At 41.2% G+C, this 26,687-nt stretch overlaps 2 protein-coding genes across 3 annotated transcripts in view; one reads left to right on the top strand and one right to left on the bottom strand.

The window, feature by feature from the left end:
- Positions 1 to 23,623, bottom strand: part of TUBGCP2 (tubulin gamma complex component 2) — an 89,458-nt gene extending 65,835 nt beyond the window's left edge. The window contains exons 1-5 of the mRNA XM_075217186.1: positions 23,529 to 23,623; positions 8,740 to 8,899; positions 5,811 to 5,939; positions 4,199 to 4,369; positions 3,878 to 4,037 (exon numbers count right to left, since the gene is read on the bottom strand). Coding sequence (XP_075073287.1) covers positions 3,878 to 4,037; positions 4,199 to 4,369; positions 5,811 to 5,939; positions 8,740 to 8,889 — 610 coding nt within the window. The 5' untranslated portion in view covers positions 8,890 to 8,899; positions 23,529 to 23,623. The remainder of the gene's footprint in view (positions 1 to 3,877; positions 4,038 to 4,198; positions 4,370 to 5,810; positions 5,940 to 8,739; positions 8,900 to 23,528) is intronic.
- Positions 23,624 to 23,673: 50 nt separating this feature from the next.
- The window catches only part of ZNF511 (zinc finger protein 511), a 39,154-nt gene continuing 36,140 nt past the window's right edge, over positions 23,674 to 26,687 (top strand). Inside the window, exon 1 of one of the 2 annotated variants that reach the window (XM_075217188.1) lies at positions 23,674 to 23,753. In XM_075217188.1, the coding sequence (XP_075073289.1) occupies positions 23,682 to 23,753 (72 nt within the window). In that variant the 5' untranslated portion in view covers positions 23,674 to 23,681. Of the gene's footprint in view, positions 23,754 to 24,030; positions 24,184 to 26,687 lie in introns of those variants that run through there. The other variant, XM_075217187.1, reaches the window with a different exon arrangement.

The following is a 26,687-nucleotide window of genomic DNA, read 5'->3' as shown; positions in this document are numbered from 1 at the left end:
AGGGAGGAGAATCTTATTAGGTACAGAGAACCTTTTATCAGGCTGTTTCCAGGCTCCTTCAGCAATATCCTTAAGCTCTACAGAAGGTGGAAAACGGCTAGCCTTTCTTTTGGCCTTCTTAAAGAGACTTCTGTCTCTAGGAATAGGATCCTCCGGTTCTGGGAGGTCCAAAGCTTGTCTAACTGCTAAAACCAAATCATTAATAAATTGGCTTTTAGAACTTTCTTCCTGACTCAAAGGTTGAACCTGGTCAGGATCAGAATTAATTTCCCCTTCTTCCTCTGAAACCTCCTCAGAGTCTGAAAGGACCATAATGGGATTATCAGACCTAGGACGCTTTCTTTTAGAAGGCGGGATGTTAGGGGATTCAAGTAACTGGTTCAGCTTATCCAAACCCCTTTTAAATGCTGTGGACCATGGCGGTTCTGTGGAAACAGAGGCCTGGTCCGTCTGTAAGGAGGAAGGCCCTGGCATAGAAGTTCCAATAGAACCTGTGGCAGTAGGGAGGCCCAGCTGTGTACTAGGATTATTAGCCACCGAGGTTACAACACTAGACCACAACTGATTGCATTGGCAAACCATCTGAGCTAAAGAGGAAACCGACTGCGATAGGGAGGCCACCCAGGCTGGTTCCTCAGTCGTGGGGCTGACGTTTGCTGGGTTTGCGCAGATGGGACCTCTGCTTCGCAGGCAGAGCATAGCGCCAACGGGTCCTTCTGGCCATTAGGTAATTTAACATGACATTTAGAACATGTAAAATATTTAGCAATAGGGCCCTTTCCCTTATCTGGCATTTCTTAATAAAGGAAGGCACACCAAACACACAGACTAAAATTGTAAAATTTAGCCGAGTAGAGAGAGAGGGAGAGAGAGAGACATATAATGAGTGGAGAGAGAGAGAGAAGTAACTACAAGTAATCAACTAATCTAGATATAAAAGTTGTACTTGTAAAATTTTTAAACACACTAAAATACATAAGCAAGTAGGAGAACTATAAAATAACCCCTACTAGCCCACTTGTACACAGCAGTACAGAATATGTGTTTAAATAAATCAATACTTAGCCCATAGGCCAAACAGGGGAGAAGTCTAGCAGCAGTATCCTGGTGTCTGCTCCCACAGCTCTGATCTCTCTCTTCCCGGGCTTCTCCTTGGCGCCAGAAGACTGGGACAGACCATCTCTCTCTGGAAGGAGAGCTCTATGTCTTAGCTCCCCCCCTTTACAGTAATGCTGTTCCTGCAGCTCCAAATCCGGAAAAAAAAACAAAAAACGGGGTTAATGTGGCAGAGTAATGGAGACCTCCAGGGGAGGTCTCCGCAGCGGAAGATACCTGATGCCCCCTCCTATGCATGAGGGGGGATCCTGGTATAGCCCCCTTTCTCCTCTCCTTAATAGCGCTGTTTCCCCTTCTTGATCCGGATCCAAGATGGCCGCCGCTATAATAGATATCCGATAACCGGCGCTCTATGCCTGCAGTGGCAGCGCCGGTTATCGGGGAGGCTCCAGGAGTGACAGCGGTCCGGTGAGACCGCTTATCACTCCAAATTCAGGCACCCTTTCTTTCTATCCCTGTCAGTGAGAGCCGCTGGCTCTCATCTGATCAGGGGAGTGCCTGCCGCTGTTCTGCTATGTGTGTTCTCTATAGCAGAACACACACCAGCGCTGCCACCTAAAAAAATAAAAAGGTTTTTGAAAATAAAATAAATGAAATAAAAGAAAATTACTGACAGTACAATAAAAAACACAGCCCAACTCACGGGCACCTAAAAAAAAAAACTGAACAAGAGGGGGCAGGGGGATTGTAGAGGGGAGGGGTCTGTCGGCAGTACTAAAGTTAACTAGTTAGGTGCCAACTCCCCAAGCTCCCCTCCACAACCCATGGTAAGCAGTGTCCCCCAGACTGGATGAAAGAGAGACATTGAGGACATACCAGAGCGGACCCTAAAGGAGGGATTGCTCTGGAACAGTTGCGCCCCAAACTAGCATCCAGATATGTAAAGCCTTGCAAACGTTGCAGCCCAGCACAATTGCTCAGCAGAAGCTCCATGAGGCACCAACAGCCCTGGTGGAATAATCTTTTAATCCAACTGGCATAGGCTTAGCCGTCTGGACATAGGCCAAGCAAATAGTTGACATAAGCCAGAGGGCAATTGATTGCTTAGAGGCAGGTCAACCCTGTTTGTGAGCATCATACAGGATGAAAAGTTCAGCGGTCTTGTGAACAGAGAATGTCCGGTCCACATAGCAACGAACGGCACTAACTACATTCAAAAGAGACATCACCAGAAGACCTGGACGCAAGACATTTAGATTAAACCGGGAGACCACCTTCAGCACAAACAACGGTTTTGTTCATAGCACAGCGGACTCAGCAAGAGATACCGCCAAACCTGTTTCAGCCCAGTCAGCTCTACTAACAGGTGTGGTGTGAAGGTGGAATGAATGTTGTAAAGAAGTAAAAGAGTCACCTACCTCTTTTGACTCGGACATCACCCAAGCGAGAGCGGTTATGGAAGTTGTCGGTGATCTAGCTCAAGCTCCTCTGGTACCACAGATGCCACCACAGACGCACATTAAATCACGGAACTCTGCATCACATGCTGCACACAAGGGGCTTCTGGGTCAGTCCATCCACAAGATAATTTTACATTACATTCTGCACAAGTATAATGTTGCAAAGACATTCCAGCGGACACCTTGGTCTTGGAAGTCCCTTTCTCAGATATATTTATGTTGTACAAGAAAATGCCTAAAATCCTCCCTTTTGTTTTTAATATCTAGAGGAGCAGAATTTAAACAGATAATTGTTTTTACACTTGTATGTCACACTCTGAGGCCCACTATACTGAAAATCCGTAATGATATAGCCATCCAAGTGAGAATCAATGCCTACAGCACTGTAGTAACAGGCGCTAAAGGCATCAGAAAATGAGCGCTACAGTATTTTTGATTCTTTTACCAGACAAGATAAATAGGGAGAACACAGTAGTCAGCAGTATTTCTACACTGAGAAAAATGTCTGCTTCTGTGAGGGAGAGCCCGCCAGCACACACAGCAGAGGAGTGAGTCCCTCCCCTGAGCTATACCCGCTCAGTAATTGCTGCCTCCATGAGGGAGATATCTCCGTTCTATAAAATTGGTGACCCAGTCGCTTGCTGCATCATATAATAGGCTACTTACATTTGTATCCTGTGGCACCCACCTCCGGTGCTCTCCCCCCTTTTTCTCCTGACTGCTGGTGATGTTTACTACATTGGGGAGTTATTTTGTGCAGTCTTTCCCTTGCATAGAGATCCCCCGCTGTGAGGGCACTACTCATTGCTATGTGGATGACGGCAAGTCATGAGACTGACATGAGTGTCTTACAGCTTCACTCTCATAGAGCGCATGTGAAAACACACAGCTAATCCCTTACGGCTACTGCAGCATCAGGGGTGAGGGAAGCCCAGAAGCTGTTCACTCCCTGCAGGGACCCAGAGTGATGGCAGCTCCTAGGCTATTCACTCCTGGGGCACAAAATGGGCCCCTGCGATACAGTTTAAAATAAAAAGAAACAAAAAAAGAAGGAGAGGTTAAAATTGAAAAGGATAAAAATAAAACAAAATGGGCAGGAGACCCCCAAGCCTCCCAAAAAAAGAACATCTGAACACTTTAATTAAGACAGAGTTCAATCCCAGATGTGAGGGGCATAGTAGGGGAGGAGTGTATGTTCAAAGAGTTTAATTTTCAAGTGCCATACTCCTAGTGTATCTACTATTCCCCAATCTTTCGCAGTGTCCCCCAATGGCATGAAAGAAAAATATGTAGTTTTGGAAGAGTGCAAAAAGCTTCTATTAAAATATTTTAAACACAGGTTCTATATCATTAACACACACCTATTGGCACTGTTACATCTGTGCTTATGTTGCAGAGAGAAGAGAAGTCCCCTATCAGTGCTGTACGCTCATACACCCATGGTGGGAACACAGGGATGGGCTGTCCACCATTCTTCTTGTTCAGTTTATCCCTGAGATGTTTCCGTAGAACTGCTACTGGCTGTTAAAAGTGTAGTGAAAAAATAAAAAACAAAAGAAAACAAAATGGTAAATACACTTTTAGAAAACAAACAACTCCCCCTCCCTTCCCCAGAAAACTGCACTGCTAATTGTATGCCAGAGAATGTAAGGATGTAGGAAGATCACATAGTTATACATTACCTGTGGCCCACTGGCTGTTGAAGCAGTTACACTTCCCAGTTGCCTGCGTAGCTCCTCCAGCTCCTGGATAGAGATCTTGGACGTGCTAGGAGGGATAGGAAGGCTGCTAGAAGCTGCACTAGTAGTGAGTTCAGCTCTGTCTTTAGCATTCTGCTGCAAATACTGTAGTGTCTGTGGAAACAAATACACAAACTAATTTATAACAAAAGGAAAAGGTGCCTGCTTAGTACTATTCAGGTTTACATGTCTAAGTGGAGAAACTTGAAAGGGTGAAGTAGAATGACAGCCTCTAATAACTGCAAAACAAGGGTTTCTTTGAATCCAATTGCTGGTTGAAGAGATTTGTTTTTGTGGAACCAATAAATTTAAATTTTCAAAGTCTATCGCAGTGGGGACAAACATCCAAACTCCAACATGCATCTTTATTGGATGGATTTTTTTTATCACTACTTTTTGAAATCTTTGTGGATTGCTGATCTGAGCATCAACCAGGAAACATTAAAATAAGTTACTGGACTGCTGTAGCCCCATTCTTCTAATTTTGAGCAGACCAGTTATGTAAAAACCCCACTTCCTATAAAAAAAAAATCCAAGTTATTACCTTTAAAACAAATGTAGTGGAATATATATGTATATTTTTTATTTTATTAAGTGTAGAAAATAAGCGAACGGCAGAAAAAATAAGCTCCTTCGTCTCACCAAAGGTATTTTGTACATTTTCACCAAAATATAAGAATATATATACATATCCTATTAAAAATGAAGTCCTATATTAGTGTGGTTACAAAGGATGGAACAACTCTGTTAAATAAGGGGTTAGAAATATCACTTTGCTTTCCCAAATTCCATGGTTACAAAATGAAGGGAATAATCTAAGTACTGTGCTAGAGGCAGACATGTTACTATTGTCATCATACAATGGAAAAAAGTAAGTAAACAGTGAATTACTAGAAAAATGTTTTAGAAAAATAAATGTATGTACGGATTACCACACATTTTAAAAGTGTCTACGATCAGACCAACTTATGGTCTTCAATTTACATTTAGTTTTTTCTGTGTACCCCGATTATTAGTCAATCATATCAGAATGTTCAGAGTAGCAAGAGAGGAGTTGGTTGAACTTGTAGGATACAGTCACCTGTCCACTTGATGATTATGTGTTTGATTACGTGCTAGCAAGAACAAGCCTACACATGTCACTGGTACTGTCATGATGTGAGCAGGGGATGGAGATAAGCCGGAAGACACAGACTGAGCTATATAGTAGCAGGAGCGGGGTTCGCAAATAGCACTGAGTATTAACGGGAGACTCCTGAAGTACAAATGCCAGAAGACTGCGGAGTAAGATGCACACATCATAAAGTTACTCTGAAAATTGTAAATGTGGGGTAGAAAAAAAGAGTGAATTAAAGAATCATCTGAGAACAGGGATAAAACACACTTTTTACATGCTCACTTTTAAAATTTGTAAAATAAATAAAAATAAAATAAAAGCGGTGAGTTTTATTAAGGAGGACAACCGTTAATAATAGAACTTCTGTTCTTGTGTTTTACTCAAATAACGACATACACTATTTATTGTATTATCAATTTTTTAGATGTGCTCTCTTACCTCCTTGTCTTCTGTGAACTTGGAGAGCAAGTATACTAGTGGATCAAGATTACGTGTGTTTTTTGACTTCAACTCTTCATATTTCTTGAGAAAATCTTCTGGTGTCCTGGAAAACTCTGCTATTTTAACCTAAAAGAAAAAGTGTTTAAAAAAAATAATAATAATAATAATAATAAATATATATCTAGTTAATATTTTCAGTATATAAAGTAAGGCTGGGTTCACACTACAGAAAATTTCTCCCGGTGTGATATCACAATTTTTACCAATGACTGAAAGTCCCAATCAGCATATGCACTTCATCTGTCATAACCATCTGCTAAAAAGATTGCGACTCATGAGTGCACACACACTTTAGAATGTGCCCGACATCGTTCCATCGTTTATAGAAATTTTTACTTTGTTTATAAAATCAAACGATAAGATGTGCTTTGATACAATAAAACATGATTGTTAGAGTGTATACACAAATTCGATATCAGACCGAATGGTCATTTATCGTATGATTGGTACTATAATCAGGTGAAAAACATGTAGAGTGTACCCATCCTAAATAGTTAGAACTTTACCAGTGTTCTCCCCAGCACCTATTTCCCTGGTGCTCCACCTGGCTGTTTTTTACTATTACTTGAATAAACCATTGTTTCCTCTATTAGAACAGGCACTATGTTAGCATTACAGCCAACAGTGTGTTTGGGTGATCAAATTGCGTCCCACCAAGTAGACCATAAATACTCCTTTTAATTTTCCTGATAAGGAAATAATTTTCTTGTGATACTTAGTGGAGGGTGCACTCACACACTATATAGAAATCTATATTAGTTCCAAAAAAGAGAGAAAAAGTGTGTCCAAAGGTTGAGGCACTCAAATGGTCAAGACTTGACCATTTATAGCCAACAGTGTGTGTTAGACCACTGACCACCAGTCCTGTTAGGTGTGGGCAATAACCTCTAACATTTTTCAATATTGTTGCAAAGTATTACAGCTGCCCCCACCAGATTACTTCTTAATGCCACCAGGCTGGCTAAATTTTTTGGGGAGAACACGATTTACAAAACAATTATCTTGCATTCATTAAGAAAAATAAACATTATAACATTATAAAAACAACAACTCTAAGGGCTACAATTTGTTCTTTAATAATGCTCATGTAAAAAAAAAAAAAAAAAAACCAGAAGCGCTAAAAAGGTTGCATGTAGCATTTGCAAAGCATTGGACTGATCAGTCAGAAAAATCGCTACAACAGATGCAATTATTCAGCAGTTCAGAAATGAATTTTGTAAATACAGAGCTGATTTTCAATAGTCTAAGAAAACAAAGGAAAATATTAAAAACATTTTGTTTTTACTATGATCAGTTGAACTATTTTCCCACCTTTTGACAATTTCAAATTTATATTGGAATGTCAAATAGTCTGCACACACAAACATCAGCCAGAAATCCCCTTTAATTCCAGTTATTTCTAAAATTATTACTAAAGCGCAATATAGCTACGAGATGGAAACTATAGATTTTAAATATTCTACAGTGGTTTCCTCCCCATTGAATAAATGGTTCATATGGTATGAATATTTTACGGAATATAGATCAGTGTCTGATTCTTAAGCCCTGTTGAGGGTTTTTTGAGTTGTGCACTTAGGTCAGAACCAAAGGTTCTTGTAATCTGACTGTCGTCAGTCCCGTCTTTGCCCCCTCCCCCACTTGTCCTCCACTCCGTCTGTCCTTCCAGTTGTTTTTGTTGTAAGCGTCTTGTGATATAAGGTGTGTACTTATTTTTACTTTTATTTGTTTGATTGTTTGTCTTTGGCAGTGCTGATTGGTCATTATACTCAATTTGTTGATTTATAACCTGTATTCACTGCTATGCCTGTATTATGTTCTTCGAAAAACTCAAAAATCAAGTTAAAATGAAAGGGGTGAAAAGAGTTTTCTATTCTGCACATAAGTTAAATACTGTCTGTTTTTTCATGCAGCACACAAATATAAACTTTAAATTTCAGTGTACAAATAAGCTGTCAAATATTTGTGTGCTGCATGAAAAAACAGACAGTATTTAACTTATGTGCAGAATAGAAAACTAATTTTCACCCCTTTCATTTTAACATTGTTTTGTCCAGAAAACTTTAGTAGGAAATTTCTTGCTCAAGTTCCTTAATGAATCAGGCCCACAGACATATGTGCACACATTTCTGGTTTGTATATTTGGTTGAGCAATGCCTTGCATAAAATAGGTTAATGTGGCCCAACTGTAAGTAAGCCCTAGGTCTCTAAAAGGATTTCATAAAAATGTAACACTTGATTAAAGGTATGTGCAGCAAATTATTATTTAATTCCATATCTCCTCTGCAGTTTTTTTTGACAGCTGCTCGTTGGAGAGGCAGAAGCATACATAGAGATCATTGATCTTTATGCAGCGATGATGTGCAGTGCACAGTCATCATACAAATGTTTATGATGAAGCGTGGATGGGGGAAAGCTAAAAAGAAAAGAAGAAACTCTGTTTTCCCCATCGCTACTCAGATATTTGCCAAGATAATACAGCCATATAGCACCAGCATTTCTCTGCAAGGACTAGTGATCTTTATTTGAGCTTCCACCTCTCTTCCTTTGAGTTCTGACAGGTGAATGGAAAAGAGATTAAATGAAATAATGCTTGTATGCGTAGAGCCTAACTAAGTAAGCCTCATTTCCCTTAAAATATATGGATTTTTGTACAGGCAGAGCATGATATAGTTTCATTAACGAAAATTGTTCTAAAAGTAACTGTAGGAAATATAGTGTTGCCGATAGCAACCAGTCAGATGTTTATGTTCCTTTTCTACAGAATAGAGAAAGGCAGTTAGAATGTGATTGGTTGATATGAGCTGCACCTTCCTTTCCTATACAGTTACATATGGAAAAGTTTTCATAAATGTAGAAGAGTTTTTACCTTGGCACTGTGGGCAGACACACTGGTGGTGACATAAGGAGTGCGATTCTTCTGCAAGAGATCTATGTAAACCTCAGCTCCTTCAGTTCCATGCACACGGAGCAGGCTGATGAGCTCATTTACATCATGATGTATTCGAAATTCACTCATCGTGAATGATCTGAGACACAAAGAAAGATATTATTGTATTAGCTATTGAAAACGCATTAGTAGAGACTGCAGTTTAGGAATGTTCCAATTAGGTAATTCAGGTATGGGATCCATTATCCACATAACCCTTAAGGTTTTACAGACAAAGTTTTTTTAAGTTTTATTTATGAACAAAATTTTCTTCAATGGTTTTAAATGAACTAATAGGGGTTGGGAAAGATATAGTCAGACGAACTATATAAAAAAAAACAAGTAAGAACAAATATAAATATAAAAAAAAGAAATTTATAAGTAGAAGTATGGAAATGTAATGGGAATGTAAGTGAATGCAATTTGACACAGTGAAAACAGTAGAAGAGTTGGCATGGCATACCACTGTTGACACCCACACTTCGACCACTGGCCTATGGAACAGGTTTATTAACAAAAAAATATTAAGAGGTAAGTCGGGTTAGTATAATAAATAAATTCTCCTTGGTTTGGGAACCCAGGATTGGCTTTAAATTATCTAGTAGTTAACCCTAGTTACTAAGTAGTTAACTTAGTCTTATCAAGAAGCCTGCAAACTATCTAACCTTAGAGATTGGTCCCTTCCCCCCTAACACAAAACCGTGGGTTGATCTAGAACGAGGCTCCTCCCCAACATATCCTTTGATAGACTTGTTGTGGATCCCTAAGAACACTCATCCACTCCCCTCTCTCTCTGTCTCCTCTCCATTTCGGACAATCTGCAGATGTGGGATAGACTAATGACCAGACATACTAAGCTTTCACTGCCTTCACGCCCTTTCTAGGCTTATCCCAGAGCTTAACCTCTCTACCTGGTGCTCCAGGGGTCTGACCTCTCAAAGATCTGTACGCTCAAGATCTGTTCCTCCACTTTGTCCTTATTCAGCAGAATTTTGACATCCCCACCAAAGACATGTTTAAATATGCCCAAATACGTTACTGGATAGGGTCAGCATTTAAGATGCCTCACTCCCTAGCACTACCTCCGGCTCAAATTTTGGACAGGTTATTGAAAGGCTCCAATAAGGGATTGTGACCGGATGGATCGCCTATGCCATCCTGTCTGTTGATGCTGGGAACCAGGTGGACTTACTTTGCCACTGTTCCCTTTCTTTATCCCAAATTCGCTCTCTAACCGCAGTAGGAGGGGCTTACAATGCTGTCACCACTGGACTCCTTTACGGCATCCAGAACCGCATCACTTCAGGGTAACGGTTGCTGCTAGGGTACCCCCTTGCCGGTACCCCTTGGCTGGTAGCCCTGACCTCTTCCTATAGATCAGGGTTGCTGTGAATGGATCCCCCCTGGCCTGTCACACTGGCCAGAGCTGCTGGGTAGCGGGTAGAGCAGTGATATTGGAAAGCTGGGTCCAAACCTCAGAAACAGATTAGAGTTGAGTCTAATCTGTAGGCCATAGGAATTTCAGCATGAAAGAAGTTGTCAAGCAGGTCTTTGAAGCAAGTAATTTTTATTTAACTCCAGTAGTCCTAACAAAGACAGTTCACACTGGTTGAAGGCACCAGTGATCAAAAGATCAGAAGAAACAATAACGATACATTTCAGTACAAACCAGTGCTGGTTTAAACAGTTTTGGACATAACCTCGCAGGGCAAGCCAGCCCCCTTAAGTCCGAGTTATTTTTAGTATCAGGATGCAATAGGTTTCCCCAAACATGAATTTAAATGCAATTTATACTTAAATAAAATTTACACTTATCTGTGACATCCTACATCACGTGTTTTTTACATTGCTAGGTTTTCTGTCTGACCTGGTAACGATTCCCTGTTGTGTATTCAAGTGTTGGTCACACACATTGAATAAACTTACTAAGCATTTCCTGCTATCAGCAAAATAGACTTCATGCCCACATATGCCTAATTGGAGATTTCCTCTAGCAAAGTTACCAAACCAGACTTTCTCAACAAATGCTTATTGCATCAGAAATCAAACCTTATATATTGTGTGGCACTTAGAAATTAATTCATTTCATATACAAAGTGCATTTCCAATACACAGGATCAAGAATCAGTACATTTGCAACAATATAAATTGGCACACTGTGTTAATAATTTAAATATATTTTTACAATAAGTTATTTATAAAAGTGATCCAGCCATAGGGGCATGTAACTTTCTGGCATCAGTATCTTCAAAGCCCCTTCTCAAGTAAGATGGGATTCGGACTTCAATCTCACCTTCTCCTCCCAACACTGGGAAACCATATATACTACATCGCACCGCATGCCTAAGTGCGATGTAGTATATATCCCACTGAAATGTATGTTAAGCTAGTATACAGGCTCAATCTTACTCCTGGCAGGCTCCATGTCATTTGGCTTTCCCAAATTAAATCTTGCTGGCGTCAATGCACCCAATATATTTCATGTACATTTGACATATATAGCCATACAACCACTCTGGTGGGAGGTATTTGACTTTATAGCCATCGTGTTAGGAAGACCTGTAGATATGGACCTGGCTTTGACATTACTTCACCTGTATCCCCACTCGGTCCCTAAACACGACAGGTATCTACTAGGTCACATTTGGATCGCAACACGAGCAGCGATAGCCCAAAACTGGAAGACTCCCGCACCTCCTGTTCTGCCTAAAATTATCTTTAAAATCCACCATAGCTACGAAACGGAGACGATTGAGATGTCCTACTCTACCTCTGCTTCAGCCCCCATCATGAAGTGGTTCAAATGGCACGTATACACCACAGAGGTTGATGGAACCAATAGAGAAACCCCTTCTTCCTCCCCCTCTCAAGTATTCTTAGCATCTCCTGACTCTCCCCGAGAGGACAAGTGGCCCCTATCACATGGATCTTTCAAGCACATTCTTATTACCACACTGCATATCAAAATGTTTTTCTCTCTGAAATGCTTTGGGTTGTTTTATTTTTTGCAATTATGCTAACTACAGTCTCATTTATGTTGTGCTCTTCCCTGAGCAACTCTAATTTTTTTTTTTTTAAATGAGTTTTAACATTAAGTTCACAAACAATAATTAACAATTGGGAACAATAGAAGATGAAAAAGCTGGGGTGGGGGGGGGGGGTGGGGAAGACAAGATAGAGAGTAAAATGTAATCTCATCAACTTGTTCTCATGATAATTGTACAATTATAATCAGCGTACTTCTGTAAAATCACTTTTGAAGAATATAAAAGAAATTACAACTTCAAGACCACTTGTGGTATGTCAACTGGAATATATGAGGTATTATCCTATGAATACACAGGATAGAGGCGAGTAACAAGCCTGCTTTACACCCAATCCTTGCCCCATCAACTACCCATTATAACCTTGGGTAACACTTTGAGCCTCAGTTTTGCCATTTATTTCGACTGACCCACAAATCCCATATTTTATTTTGACAATTTCTTTCTTTGTATATAAAAATCAACATAATAGACAAGTCTGCATTTACCATACTTCCCCAAATTTGTAATGAGGGTATTTCTGGTGACATCCATTTGATGGTAATACATTTCCTACCATAAAATAAAGCTGCGTGGATGACCGCCTCATTGGTGAAGGTTACAGTGTAAGATCCCAAAATGTCCAGCAGGCAAATCTGCAGGTCCTTTGCTATAAAGAATTATGTAAACAAGTGTATATTCTACCACTTTATCCCAGAAATCATTAATTGTGATAGCAGCTCCAAATCCAAGGTATAAATGTACATTCACGATTTTTGCATTTAGGACATTCAGGTGAGTCTCCCCTGCTACACAACTGAACTGGGTATAAGCATACTCTATGCCAATGGTGGGAAGCAGGCAGGAGAAGCATTGAAAAAAAACCCACATATGGACAAAGGGCAGGGAGAAAAGTGGATAAGAGGTAGGTAGACGCATTTTCAGCAGGTAACCTGCGAGTGTGAGAGACATGTTGGGGGCCACCCTGTCTGTTGCTGGGAACTGGCTGGGCTTACTTTGCCACCGTTCCCTTACGTTATCCCAAATGCGCCCTCTTGCCGCAGTAGGAGAGGCTTACAATGTTGCCACCACTGAGCTCCTTCTGGGTAACGGTCAGTGCTAGTGTACTCCTGTGCTGGTACACTTGGGCTGGTAACCTGACCTCTTACTATGGATCAGGAAACCGGTGGATGGATCCTCCTTGGCCTATCACACTGACCAGAGCTGCATGGGTAGCAGGCAGAGCGATGGTACTGGAAAACTTGGGTCCAAAACTCAGAACAGCCAGGAACGGATTCGATTTTGGATCTAATCTGCAGGTCAAAAGAATACAGCAATATTGAAGATTTTCCAAGCAGATCTTTGAAGCAAGATGTTTATTTGCTCTCTCAATGGTTAAAAGGTACCAGGTGATCACTCAAGATGAAATCAGAAGAACAAGTTTTCAATACAAGCCAGTACCTTTTATACAGTTCAGACACAGGCTACTTTTAGAATCAGGATGTAACCGGTTTTCATAAACACGGATTTACATGCATTGCAAAGCCAGCCATATTTACACTTATCTATGAAATTCTTAAAAACCTTGCTGTGATATCCTGTATTTTATTTCAGAGACAGGAGACCTACTAGCAAGTCAAAAACGTCTAACTGGCATGAATACTTCAGACAGTCGCAGAATACACATTCCCAAAGAAAAAGTACAACCCTCAAACAAATCATTTCCCTACATCACAATACACAAAAGACTTTGTAAACAGAGGCTCATTGTATCAGATATATACATCAGAAATTAGACATTTGCTTTAGAAAGGTTAAACAGAAAAAACTAATTTTCTACCCTGGTCTCAGAAATAACGATTTCCTATCTCAACATATACACAATATCAAAACATAAGCGCTTGTGCAATTATCTAAATAAGCGCCCTGCCCTATTTCCTTTAAATAAATTTATACATGATCCAGTCACAGCGAGTTTTGGAGTACATGTAAGATCTGAGGGTTTTGGAGGGTATGAAATACATCTAAATGTCAGGCACTGCCATTGGCACCTCTAACGACTCATTTAAGAGTAAGAAGCATCAGCATAAAATGCAAATTTCTCATCTGGTCCCCCAACGTCAGTCCCTTTATTATAAAATTGTTATTTCTAATACCGATTGCCATCATATCTGCCACCAAAGCAAGAGCTCTGTGCACAGTGGACACTCCTGTCTAGTACTTCTATGCAATTTGAAAATTTGAAAAAATCTTAACTGACCACAAGTATTTCCACTTAATCATGTAAAAGACTTTAGCGATGATACTACTTGTATTTCTGTGAGGTGACGTGCAAATTAGATATCTGCCAATATTTATTGAGGTGAATTTTCCAGGCATGAGCTTGATTGATACCTTTGAATTATGTTGTGGGTAACTCAATTAAAACGGTTAGCCAAAACTTTTGCCAAAAGCTTGACCGTGGTGTTGATTAGCGATATGGGACAGTATAAGCTGCACTCTGCAGACTTTATATGGTTTGGAATATATCACTGATGAACTTTTCAGTCGATGGTTATGACAATTGAAGAGCACATTTAAAAAATATATAGTGTGTACACATGAATCGGCATGCTGATTAGGATTTTTTTTTTTCCAGTCATTTGTAAAATCGTTGTAGATAACACATTGGTCAGAAAATTCTGCAGTGTGCAACCAGCCATACTGTCTGTGACTGGAGCTTTAGCGCCCAGGGAGGATTTAACGACTTCCACTACTTAGGCTTGGTACACACTGCACAAATTCTCCACCAATAGGTTAACACTAACAATTTTACAAACGACTGAAGTTAAAAATCAGTCTGCCGATTCATGTATACACACACTACAGACGATTTACCTTCAGATCTGTACTCTTAATCTGACACAAAAGTAGTATAGTCAGTCATTCCTGTCACACGGATTATAACACAAAATAAAGTTTGACTTTTCCACAAGGTCATTGAATATTTCGTTTCACAGTCACAGAAGCTAACGAAATTTATAGTCTTAGAACGAATGTTTGAATTAATCCACCTACAGCACTCGCTACATTTAACAACACAGACACAGTGACAGGTTCCTATTCTGTCTCTTGCCTGACAGTCATGCGACTGCATACACACTGCAGGATCGGAAGGTGGTTGGAACGAGATTTTTAAACAGCACGAGCAATCAAAAGAATCGTACTTTGGAACAACTATCGTTCATCATGCAAGTATACACACCAATGCGATGTCAGGCTAAACTGTCGTTTGGCCCGATACTCAGCTGAAAATCCTCCAGTGTGTGCCTAGCCTTATTCAATCTTAATCATGTCATCTACCAGAGCTCCATATGTAGAGTGTAACATTGGAAAGGTCATGGAAAGATTGCAGGTCTTTATCATAAAACTCTAAATCCAGTAGGTCTATTAGTAAATTACCTGTAACATCCTAAATTGCCAAGATAGGAGCAATACTGGGCAGCACAGTGGCTTAGTGGTTAGCACTTCTGCCTGACAGTGCTGGGTTCATGAATTAAATTCCTAACCATGGCCTTATCTATGCGGAGTTTGTATGTTCTACCGGTATTTGCGTGGGTTTCCTCCGGATGCTCTGGTTTCCTCCCACATTCCAAAAACATACTAGTAGGCCAATTGGCTGCTATCAAATTGAGGGGTTAGGGAATTTAGACTGTAATCTCCAATGGGGCAGGGACTGATGCAAGTGAGTTCCCCGTACAGCGCTGCATAATTAGTGGCGCTATATAATGGGATTTTTATACTTACGTAAAATCCGTTTCTCTTAGTCCATTGGGGGACACCGGGGACATTGGGGTATAGAGTGGGGACATTGGGGTATAGAGTAGGGACAGGGCGAACTGGCACTTTAAACTTTTGTTTAACTAAGCCCTAGCTCCTCCCCCTCTATACCCCACCTCCTGTCCAGCCTCAGTTTATGTTTAACCAAGCCCACAGAAAGCGGAGAGAAACAGAAAAAGAGAATAAAATTAACAAACAACAACATTCTCTTACCAACAAGACTACATGTCAAACTGTAGGAGAAACTAGAGCGTTAAGGATGGGCACCCGGTGTCCCCCAATGGACTAAGAGAAACGGATTTTACGTAAATATGACAATCCCATTTTCTCTGTCTTCCTTTGGGGGGACACCGGGGACATTGGGGACATCCCAGAGCTGCCCTACGGGAGGGAACGCTCAGAAGAAATGGCACGAAACACCTTTCTTCTAAAACTAGCATTCTTGGATGCAAACACATTAAACTTGTAAAAGTTAGTGAATGTGTGTACAGACTACCACGTGGCCACCTTACTCAGCTGTTCTGTGGAAGCACCATAGCGGGCCACTCAGGAAGCACTTACATATCCTGTAGAGTGCTTGCATAGATTATCTGGGACAGGCTCCCCAGCCTTACTATAAGCTTGACGAATAACAGCCATAATTCACCTAGCAATAATTACTTTAAAAGCAGGCCAGCCTCTTTTGTGAGCATGATAGAGACTCAAAAGATTGTCAGTCTTGCACATCTTCTGAGACCTCTGCACATAAATTCGGAAGACTCGGACAACATTGAGAAAACCAATAGAAATATCATTAAACTGAATACATAAAATCATTCAGGAACGGAATGACACTGTGTTGATTTAGATAAAAACCAGACAACCATAGGAAGGAAAGAGGTCCTGTTTCGAAGAACTGCCCTGTTTTTATGAAAAACAAGAAGAGGAGACTTGTAAGATAACGCACCAAGCTCTAAAAACTGTGCGTGCCGTAGAAATAGGCAAAACCGTTTTCTAGGATAGAAATTTGAATTCCACTGTATTCAAAGGTTCAAAAAGGCGGATGCCGTAAAGCATTCAACACCAAATTCAAATCCCATGGTGGTACCGGAAGAACATATGGAGGTTGTACATGAAGAATGCCCTGAATGAAAATGTGCACATAAGGAATGACAGCAAGTTTTCTTTGAAAGAAGACAGAAAAAGCCGACACCTGACCTTAAAAAGAACTAAGGCGCAAACCTGCATCCAACCCCTCCTGCAAGAACCTAAGTAACCTGGCCAAGCAAAAAGAAGTAGGATATCCCTTCTTTTTACACCAGTCAATAAGTTTTCCAGACTTGATGAGAAATCTTTGCAGAGGCTGGTTTCTGAGCACAAAGCATGGTTTGCACCACAAGTTCGGACCTTAGCGCTTAGGATCATAGCTTCAACAGTTACACCGTTAAAGCCAGACGTTGTAAACGTAGATGACAAAAAGGGATCTTGAGTTAATAGATCTGGGCGTAGCGGCAATCGCCAGGTCCAAGCTCGTCGGTGTACCAGGCCATCTGTGGCCAATCCGGCGCTATCAGAAGAACTGGAACACCCTCTCTCTTTACCTTTCTAAACACCCTTGGAAGCATGGCTCCTGGTGGAAAAAGGTACACTAAGCAATACTTCCAAGGGATAGACATGGCGTCTACTGCAACAGCCATAGGATCTCTTGCACGGGAGCAGAAGAGGAGAACCTTGTGGTTCATCAGAGATGCCACCATGTCGATATTCGGGTGACCCCACCATTCCACCAACTGACAAAACACCTTAGGATGAAGGAACAATTTCCGCATGGCCAAGGAACTTTTGGTACCGCTCTGATGATTGAGGTATGCCACTGATGTGGCATGGTCTGACTGAATCTTCACTGGCCTTCCCTGCAGCAAGTGTTGTGCGCTTATAAGAGCATGAAGACTGCTCACGGTTCAAAGACATTGATTGGAAGCTTGGATTCCTTTTGAGTACAAAAACCCTGAAACCAAGCATGAAGACAAAAGGCCTCTAATCTCGAAGGCTAGCATCCTTTGTGATTAGAGTCCAATTTTAAATTGATAAATTGCGTCCCCTGGCGAGAATCTGTTTATGTAACCACCAAAGAAGCAACTAACTGGTCTGCGGAGACAGGTGAAATACCTGGGCCGCCAGATTCAGATGGTATTTGTTGCATTGCAACAGAAGATCCAACTGGGACTGCCGTGCATGAAACTGAGCAAACTGGACCGACTAGAAAGTTGATACCATGTTGGCAAAAACGCTCATGGCGAAATGTACTGAAGGCTACCTTGCCACCAACCAAGATCTTAACCTGTTCTACAAGGCTAGAATCCTGTCTTGGTTGGTAAGAACACGTGTTTTGACGGATGTGAAATAAAAATACTCAAAAAGATCATTTGTTGAGATGGGAGCAACTTGGACTTTTTGAAGTTGAGAATCCTCCCGTTAAACTGTAGAGTCTGGATTACTACTTGGATATGTCGCCTACAGCACCTTTGGAGACTCTCATTAAAAGAAGATCGTCCAGACAAGGGATGATTGTAATCCTCTTGGACTTTAGCAGAGCAGCCACGGCATGATCTCTGTGAAGATACGTGGGGTCGTGGCCAGACCAAAGGGACGAGCCTGAAATTGTTAGTGCTGTGACCGAACCGCAAACCTCAAAAGGGACTGATGACCCCCTCTAGATAGGTACAAGAAGATAGGCATTTTTGATGTCTAGAATCCCCATGAATTTTCCTTGTTCCATGCCGTGAATGACCGAGCTCAAAGACTCGATCTTGAACCTGGGCACTGTGACATGGGTGTTAAAACATTTTCAGAGTCAGAATTGGTCTGAATAAGCCCTTTGATTTTAGTATGAGAAAAAGGTTGTAATAAAAACCCAAACCTCTTTGAGAATCTGGCATCCGAATCATCACACCGGAATAAAGGAGGGATAGAATCGTTTCTCGTAAAACCAGTCGCTTTCGTGGACAAGTGGGAAGCCCTATGGCAAAAACTCTCTGGGAGAAAGACCGAGCAGATCAATCTTGTATCCTCAATCCACTACAACCAAGCCCAGACATCGGTAGTAGACTGCAACCACTGATCCCTGAACAAAAAGAGACGAGCTCCCACCACTGGAGACAGCGGAGGAGCAAAATGTCCGTCATGCGGACTGCTTGTTTGCAGGTTTCGCTGCTGGACGTCAAGCCGACTAGGCCTGGCGTCCACGCAGCAAACCACCCCTAGGGGCTGCTGACTGGCCTGTAGAAGATTGGCCTGAGGAATATTAACCCTGCAAACCTTCCTGAGGACTGAAAGGACTGGAATTTGGATAATCTTTGTTTGGGAGCATTAACTGGGAGAAAAGTGCCCTTTCCACCTGTAGCTTGACTGATAATGGAGTCAAGCTGAGGTCCAAACAAAAGACCCCCAGAAAACGGTATGGTTTCAAGAACCTTTTCAGACTCCCCATCAGCCTTCCAGAACTTAAGACAGAGAATACAACTAGCTGAAACTGCAGAGGCAGAAATACGTGCACCAGTCAGTCCAGCGTATGTAGCTGCCTCTCGTAAATAATCTATCGCCCTCTGAATTTGCTCCACTAATGGAAGCAGTTCAGAGGAAGGCCTGCCAACAAACCTTGAAAACAGTGTTTTGAACAGCGTTCTACTGCTTTGTTAACCCACGCAGATGCCAAAGCAGGCCTGAAAGAGCCATATGCTGCCACAAAAATGAACTTAAGGACGGCCTTAACCTAATGGTCTGTACCATCCTTAAGAGTGGCTATGTTAGGACAAGGAATAGTAGTTACCTTGGCTAACCTGTAACTGCAGCATCCACACGTGGAAGCGTCTACCATTTAGCAAAAAACTTCAGGAGGAAAAGGATAAACTGACTGCAGTCACCAAAATACTTGGAACTTGCTATCTGGGGAAGTCCAAGGCTCTGACAACAAATCTTCCAGTAAGGAAGAAGCCAGGAAAAAGAAAGAATTTTTTTTTTTTTATTTCTTTTTTCTTTTCCGTGCAAAAAGAGGAGCCTGTGCAACATGAGGAACCTCTTACTTAGGAAAGTGAAGTACCTGACACACAGCTTGTATTAATTCCTCCACACTCTGACGAACCGAATGAATCTCCTCCACAACCGAAGGAGCATCCATGTCAGAATTCACCGCTAAATTACCTTCATTCTGGGAACTACAGTCAAATCTGGCTTATTTTCCTGAAGTTGTGGAGCCATCCTACTACGCTTATGTGAGGAAGACGGTGCCGCAGATTGTAACATCCTCTCTAAGAGGAAAAAACCTAAACCAAACCAAGGATGTACAGAGGATGCAATTCCCTGTACCCAAGCAGGCTGTACAGACTCTGCCAGGGAGAAATAGTCAAACCTTGACTTAGCGAACTAGAACTCATGTCAGTTGCTACAGTGCAAGCAGAATCAGAAGATGGAGCGACCACAGCCTGTGACAGCACCAACTGAGCAAGTTCAGCCACTGTATTGGAGGGAGACCGAACCCAGGCATGTGTTGCCGTATGTAAAGCAGCAGCTGCTGTATTACACGGTATGCTCTCTGAAAGCCGGCAGGCTGCGACCAGAGCCTGCACGCCTGACTGACATGATGGTAACTTAACGTGAGAGACAGCCCAGGTGAAATTCAACATTGATGTAACACCAGCTTTTCCACGCATGGTTTTTCCCCTTCTGACATGTTAACAGATGGGACAAAACACAAACAAAACAGTGTAATTAAACACAATATAAATAACAAGCAGCCCACAAAACTGAACAGAAAGTGAGCCTGCAATACAGCCAATAAAACCCCACAGAGTAAAAAGTAATAAACTTTTGAAAATAACAATCCCCAAACCTTTCTATCAGGATTCAGGACAGAAAAGGGGAGCTATAAAATGGCTATTTATTCTGGTGTCTGCATACATAATAGTGAGAGACTACCATGGAGGAAGTGTAATTAGAAAAAACACCACTCCCCCCAGGGCCCAGCACTGAATTGGTAACAATCAACAATCCAGTGCCTAGCAGGGCTTCACTATCTTAGTGACCCTTGCCTGACCCTGTCTCCTGAGCTAAAAATAGAAGCTCTTGGTTTGTTTTTTTTGGTTTTTTTTTCATAGAATGACTGCTCCTAGTAAGAAGCAGCCTGTTTAGGGACACACTGCGATTTTCTAGCCCTCTCTCTCAGCACTGTGCTGGGAGAGGGTTTCACTTACCTTCTGCCACCTCTCCTCACGCAGTGTCTGCAGTCTATCTGACTGTCAGATCAGGAGGACAGACACAGCCTGCGGCGACTGTGCCCGGCTCCTAGGAGGGTATGAAAACGTTGGGAGAGGGAGGCTGGCAACAGACGCACCTCTCACAGCACCTCCGATCCCCCCTCTCCATACAGCGCTTGCATACTGCAGATTCCTGCCATAAATTAATAAAACTAACAGAAAAAGGCTGCTGAGCAGCCCAGACACAGCCCTTTCGCCGAGCACTTAAACTAGACTGAGGCTGGACAGGATGTGGGGTATAGAGGGGGAGGAGCTAGGGCTTAGTTAAACAGAAGTTTAAAGTGCCAATTCACCCTGTCCCTACTCTATACCCCAATGTCCCTGGTGTCCCCCAAAGGAAGACAGAGAAAAATAGCTGATGATGAATAGTGGTCATTTCATTACATAGTAGTGCCAACGATTAGCATGCATTATCCCCATATTTAAACATTCTAGATCTTAAGTGGGTGAATTATTTATCATTATCTCCTGTACCATTTTGCCATTCCTCTTTATTTTCAGGGGTTTTATTACCAACATAACTTTGTCTAGCTTGGCAGCTTTTGAGCCAGTGCCTCCCTATGCATGCTGTCTCTTATCTCTCTCTCTTCTTTTTTCACACTAGTATGAATACCTTTATAGTAGCTTTAGCTGCATCCATTACAATATGTGTGTGGGCAGCTACAACACTGACAAAAACATATTTATATACAACATGAATGCACTGCTGAAATGCCCAACCAGAAAGTGTTTTCTAGAGAACGCAATGACATGAGAAATATAATGGTATGCATTATGGTTGACAGTCAGAATTTCTTTTTAATAGAATGTTTAAATGCCAGTTTGCAATAGCCTTAATCCTAAAGCTTGCGTTAGTTTTCATGCATTTTTTACAAAAGTTTATGCGAACAAGCACTAAATAGAGAAATTCAGAAGAAAAACGAGACATTTTTTATGCTTTTGATCTTTTTTTAAACAATAGGATTTACCCGAAAGTTATTTGCAACTTGACTAAAGCCAACATTTTCAGAAACTTCAATATTTTTCTTTCTAGTCTTTGCTTGTACAATCTGTGGGCTCATGGCTGTTGTTAAATATGATTTTTTTGTTAAGGCTTAATAGGGCCTTTGTTCAGTCATTTATTGTAACTTGCATAGAAATATTATTTGCTAAAAGAGATTATTCATTTTTCTGCTGATTTGCAGTCTTACAAGATGTGATCCTATGGCCTTGAGGTTAAGCGGACATAGAGAACACCTGAAGAATTTAACAAGATATGAAAACAATAAGTAGTTGCATGTTCAGCTCGTAGTATGGGAGCTGGGCCCTTGATGTTTTGATGTTGGACATAGCATACAGGAGATAAACCTCCAGCTCCCCTTGAGATAAAAATAATAGGCTCATCTGTCCTTAGAAGGGGGAGAAAATAAACACCTCAAGAATACGTGAGAAAGTTAATCAGTAGCGCTTCTCATAGACTAATGGTATAAACTATTGTATGCTTATGACGTAGGATTCATTTATCCAGTAGGCTATAAAAACTTGTATCTTTGTATCAATAAATCAGAGAATATTCCTTGTATACAGAACTTGGTCTGTGTCAATTCTCTCCAGCTAACTGAAGCGCTTCCAGATATACTTGACACCACAGGCAAACTTGGGTCAGAATTCTAGATCTAACACTGGTATATTATGCATGGGCTCCAAGTGGAAAGGATCATGTTGGAGCATCTACAAAGCACTAAGGGGCCCATTTATCAATGTAGTTTCACCATAAAATCCACTATGGTTAACCGCAATATTGAAGATCGGAGTTAGTTATAATTAAAGGATCGCTGCAGATATCGGAGATAAATGCTGCGGTGCCACCCTCTTTCTTTTCAAAAGCAGTGCTCATAGGCTTATCGACATTTAATAAGTTCTGACACTTGTCTGCAATAGGTAATGCCATCTAAATGGTGTTAGCCATTGAAGCCTATGGGGAGAACAATATGGTCGAGGGATCTTCAGATCCCTCACCGCAGCTTACCTGCTCTCCCCTCCAGTCACTATCGCAAACATGTCTCTGTGCATGCGCAAAGCAACATTGCCATCGGTGAGAACAGGAGTTTTAAGGCAAGTGAAATCGCTGGGACAGCCTTCTATCGGTTGCTCTGTCTCGGGATGATTTTATTAAATAGGGCCATAAAAAAAAAAAAACATGTCATCATTGTGATAATGTGGCAAAACCCCATTAATTAATAAATATGCTCCTAACACACATTGTAACATGGTTTTAATTATTTGAAAATACAATTGTGAAAATGGCACCACTAACTTTGATTTGAATACATTTATGAACACGCAGAAAATAAATAGGTGTCTGTATAAGCACTAGTGGAACACCTCCTAAAACTGCTTTGGTGAGTAAGGGCAATATCTGGAAGCTGCTTACTTTTTGGAAAGCAACACCAACTATGGTCAGGTAAAAAGAAAACAAAAAAAATAATGATTAAATATTAATGATAGCAGTGTCGCATTCAAAGTATTATCGGTAATCAGAGGTAGTAAAGAGGAGTTATTAAGCGAACTCTCAAGAATGACAGGACCGCATGCCACTCCTATCTCTGGGGCTTACCCGTCACTGGAGGCCGGAGGCTTCGCGCTCTGTCTTAGGCCTTCTCACAGATGATGGCTGTGACGTGTAAACGCCAGCCAACATTCACACACAGGATACGTCTCCAGTACAAATTACCGGACACCGAAATTTGAGACAACGGTAAAGGTATCCATGACAACGACACAGCGGGAACAGAGAGCGGGGCTATGCAGAGAGTCGTGGAACGCAGAGTCCCCCGCAAGAGTAAGCTGTGAATCGCAAATATTACAAAATTTCTCTGCTACAGAAAACTACAAAGATTTCCTTTACACATGGTCTCCGGAAATATGGCTGCCATTATATGCATGTCTGCAATGTCAATCGGGGACACATGTTCTAAACTGATACGTATTATACTGTTAGCTCCTGAGTTTGAACCGACAACGTATATAACGTTTAGAACGCAGAAAGATCGGAAAGTTGCCTAACAAAACGTCTCAAACGGAAATACTTCTAGATTTGCAGTGCGTAAGCTACACATATGGTACCCACGGAGCTCATCGCTGCATTATCTAACCCTGAGATGCTGAACCTTGTAGATTTCCCGGTGTTGCCAGTGAAGGAGAATCTAGATGCGCTGGGGACTTTCACAACACGCAGAGTTGGTTTTACACGAGACCACGAGTTTTTCGAGGTGGGAATAAATGATATTCATTAGTTTATTTTGGAAATGGATGGAATTCATTATACAAAACGCGGTCATCAAAGTCAGTTTTATGTGTGTTGTCTATTTAAATTGGGTACTTTTTGTGTTATTATTAATCTCAGCGAGATAAACGAATCATGTACTGAACTATTCTTGCTGTCTATACTTTTATGCAACACAATGATATTGTGCAAGTCGGCAGGTCTGGATGAATATTTAATATTAGTATATTTAAGGCAGGTTACCCACTGGCTTTGCCTTGTGAAAAAAATGGAAGTAAAAAAGCATATGAATGCCATTTTTGAAATTTGGTTCACTGCATTTAGAAACCCCATTGAAATTAATGAGAGCAGCTTTGTACATTAAATAAATAAAATAGCAGGTTCTTCCCACTATTGAAAGAGAAACCAGCAGAGTGGGATCTTCCAGTTAGGCGGTGTAATTTGTGTTTCCGATACTGAATTTCTACATACTTAAAATGTAGACACTGATTATCGACAGTCACAATGTCATCATTCAACGACCAATGCCGGCGGGTCCGCCAGCCTGAAACAGTTATAACAAATAAATAAAAACTGTAATAAAGCTGCATACTAGATTTTAATAATGAAGCCACCATTATGTGTTGTTGCTCTACAGGTCCCAGCAAGTTCAGACTGCCTTTAAGAATTTTGGCATGATGGTGTGTGTAGTACTACAAGCACCAGCATGCCCAGGAAATGCTGGCACTTGGGGAACCACAAGTGCCAGCATACCCTGCCACTCGGGGCCTGTTGCACCCTGATGAGCCCGAACACAAAATTTAAATAACCCACAACTCGTTTTAGCACTAAATTTATTTAAAATAAATAAAAAAACAGTACTACACACATGCTTGAATGGGTGCCACACACGGCAATGAAGGTGTTTGGAAAGGAAGTAGCGTACAGGGCAGCCTAGCACTTCAAGAGAGCTAGGCACGCCCCCGTTGTGACATGGCCATGCCTCCTGTCCTGATGTCAGATACACAAAAGTTTCCCCCAGCACAACTGCTATAGCCAGCAAAAGACCAGCCATTTCTACTGTAGATAAAAATGCAAAAGATATGCTAGTGGGGAATATTGTGCACCCTGGAGTTGCAATGTTGCCACCTTAGTAGTCCCAATATATTATAGTAAAGGATCCATAACACCCCATTTCAATATACTGAAATACTAATAAAATGTAAATAAACACAGACACAATTTGGTAAATAAACTTTTATTAAAAATAAAACTCTGCAAACCCTTGATCTCCAATTTATTAAAAAGAAAAAATAAACTCATTCTTATATTTAAAAGTGATCTTTTTCTTGTAATTCATGGGAATTCTGTTGGTTATACCTTGTGATGTTAGGTGTTCAGCGGCGTTAATGTGGATGTTAAGCCACAACGCTTTTGTAACTTAAACAGGTTTTTGTTTATTAAAGATAACAGATGGAATAGATGCAGCTACTCACAGTTGGTTACTTGTAGTAGAGCAGTGGTTCAACAGTAGTACCAGTGTGTGTGTGTGTGTGTGTGTGTGTATGTGTGTGTATATATATATATATATATATATATATATATATATATATATATATAGAGAGCCTCCGGTCACTTTCTCTGTGCGTTTGGGGGACATATATACAGAGTGCAGCTAACATTACTGTGCCCGTTATTTTTACTGGTCTGACAGAAAGTGCCCCCACTTCCTGTTTCTTCACCAGACCACAGGGGGTCGTGCTGCGGTTGCCACACCAACGCAGCAGGAGAGACAGAGCGAAAGCACTCCTATATACCAACAAATTCCTCCTGAGATCTAAGAGGTTTTATTGTAGTCCAACGGAAATAGTTTATATTCGTTATCCACAGGGAATGAGGTGAACTGCTTTGCACAGAGCCACATCGCAGATTGACAGTTATTTGAATTGTTCGTCACACCCCTTAGCCTTTCAGACAGTCACAAACTGTTTCCTATGCTAGCTGCAATGTGATTGGCTGGATGAAAGAGGAGTCCCAGGACTCCCTAATTCCATCACATGTTAATAGAGTTTAATTGAGTTAAAATAAATGAAGTCTCCATTTATGTGGGGAATTGGCAAATTAATAATGCTGGGAAATTATCATTTCAATGGAATTTCTACATGTAGTGCACAATTCCAAATTGAATGTGAAAAATATAGCACATTGCTGGTTAAACTGCTCTTGTTAGCCTATAATGGATTTGTACACAGTACACTCCCAAGAAGAGCAATTGACATCTGTAATGATGTTTTAACATCACTTGGTATGAACATATATTTTAAGTTTTGAAAGATACATGTGTAAGGTAAATTATGGGATACCTGCCCCACTCTAGATTTGCGCAGGCTGGCCGGTGGTGCGGAGTCTAACGAACCCCCTGGTGTTCACCAAGAACCACCACAAGGCAGGATGGGCTTAGCTGCGGAGGCTCGCAGGTCGCGGTACACCAGTCTGCCTTTAGAGGTAAGG

The sequence above is a fragment of the Mixophyes fleayi genome, chromosome 6, assembly GCF_038048845.1.
Source record: "Mixophyes fleayi isolate aMixFle1 chromosome 6, aMixFle1.hap1, whole genome shotgun sequence".
Classification (NCBI taxonomy): Eukaryota; Metazoa; Chordata; class Amphibia; order Anura; family Limnodynastidae; genus Mixophyes; species Mixophyes fleayi.
The sequence above is the reverse complement of the archived record's forward strand: the minus strand, read 5'-3'. Positions and strand labels throughout refer to the sequence as shown.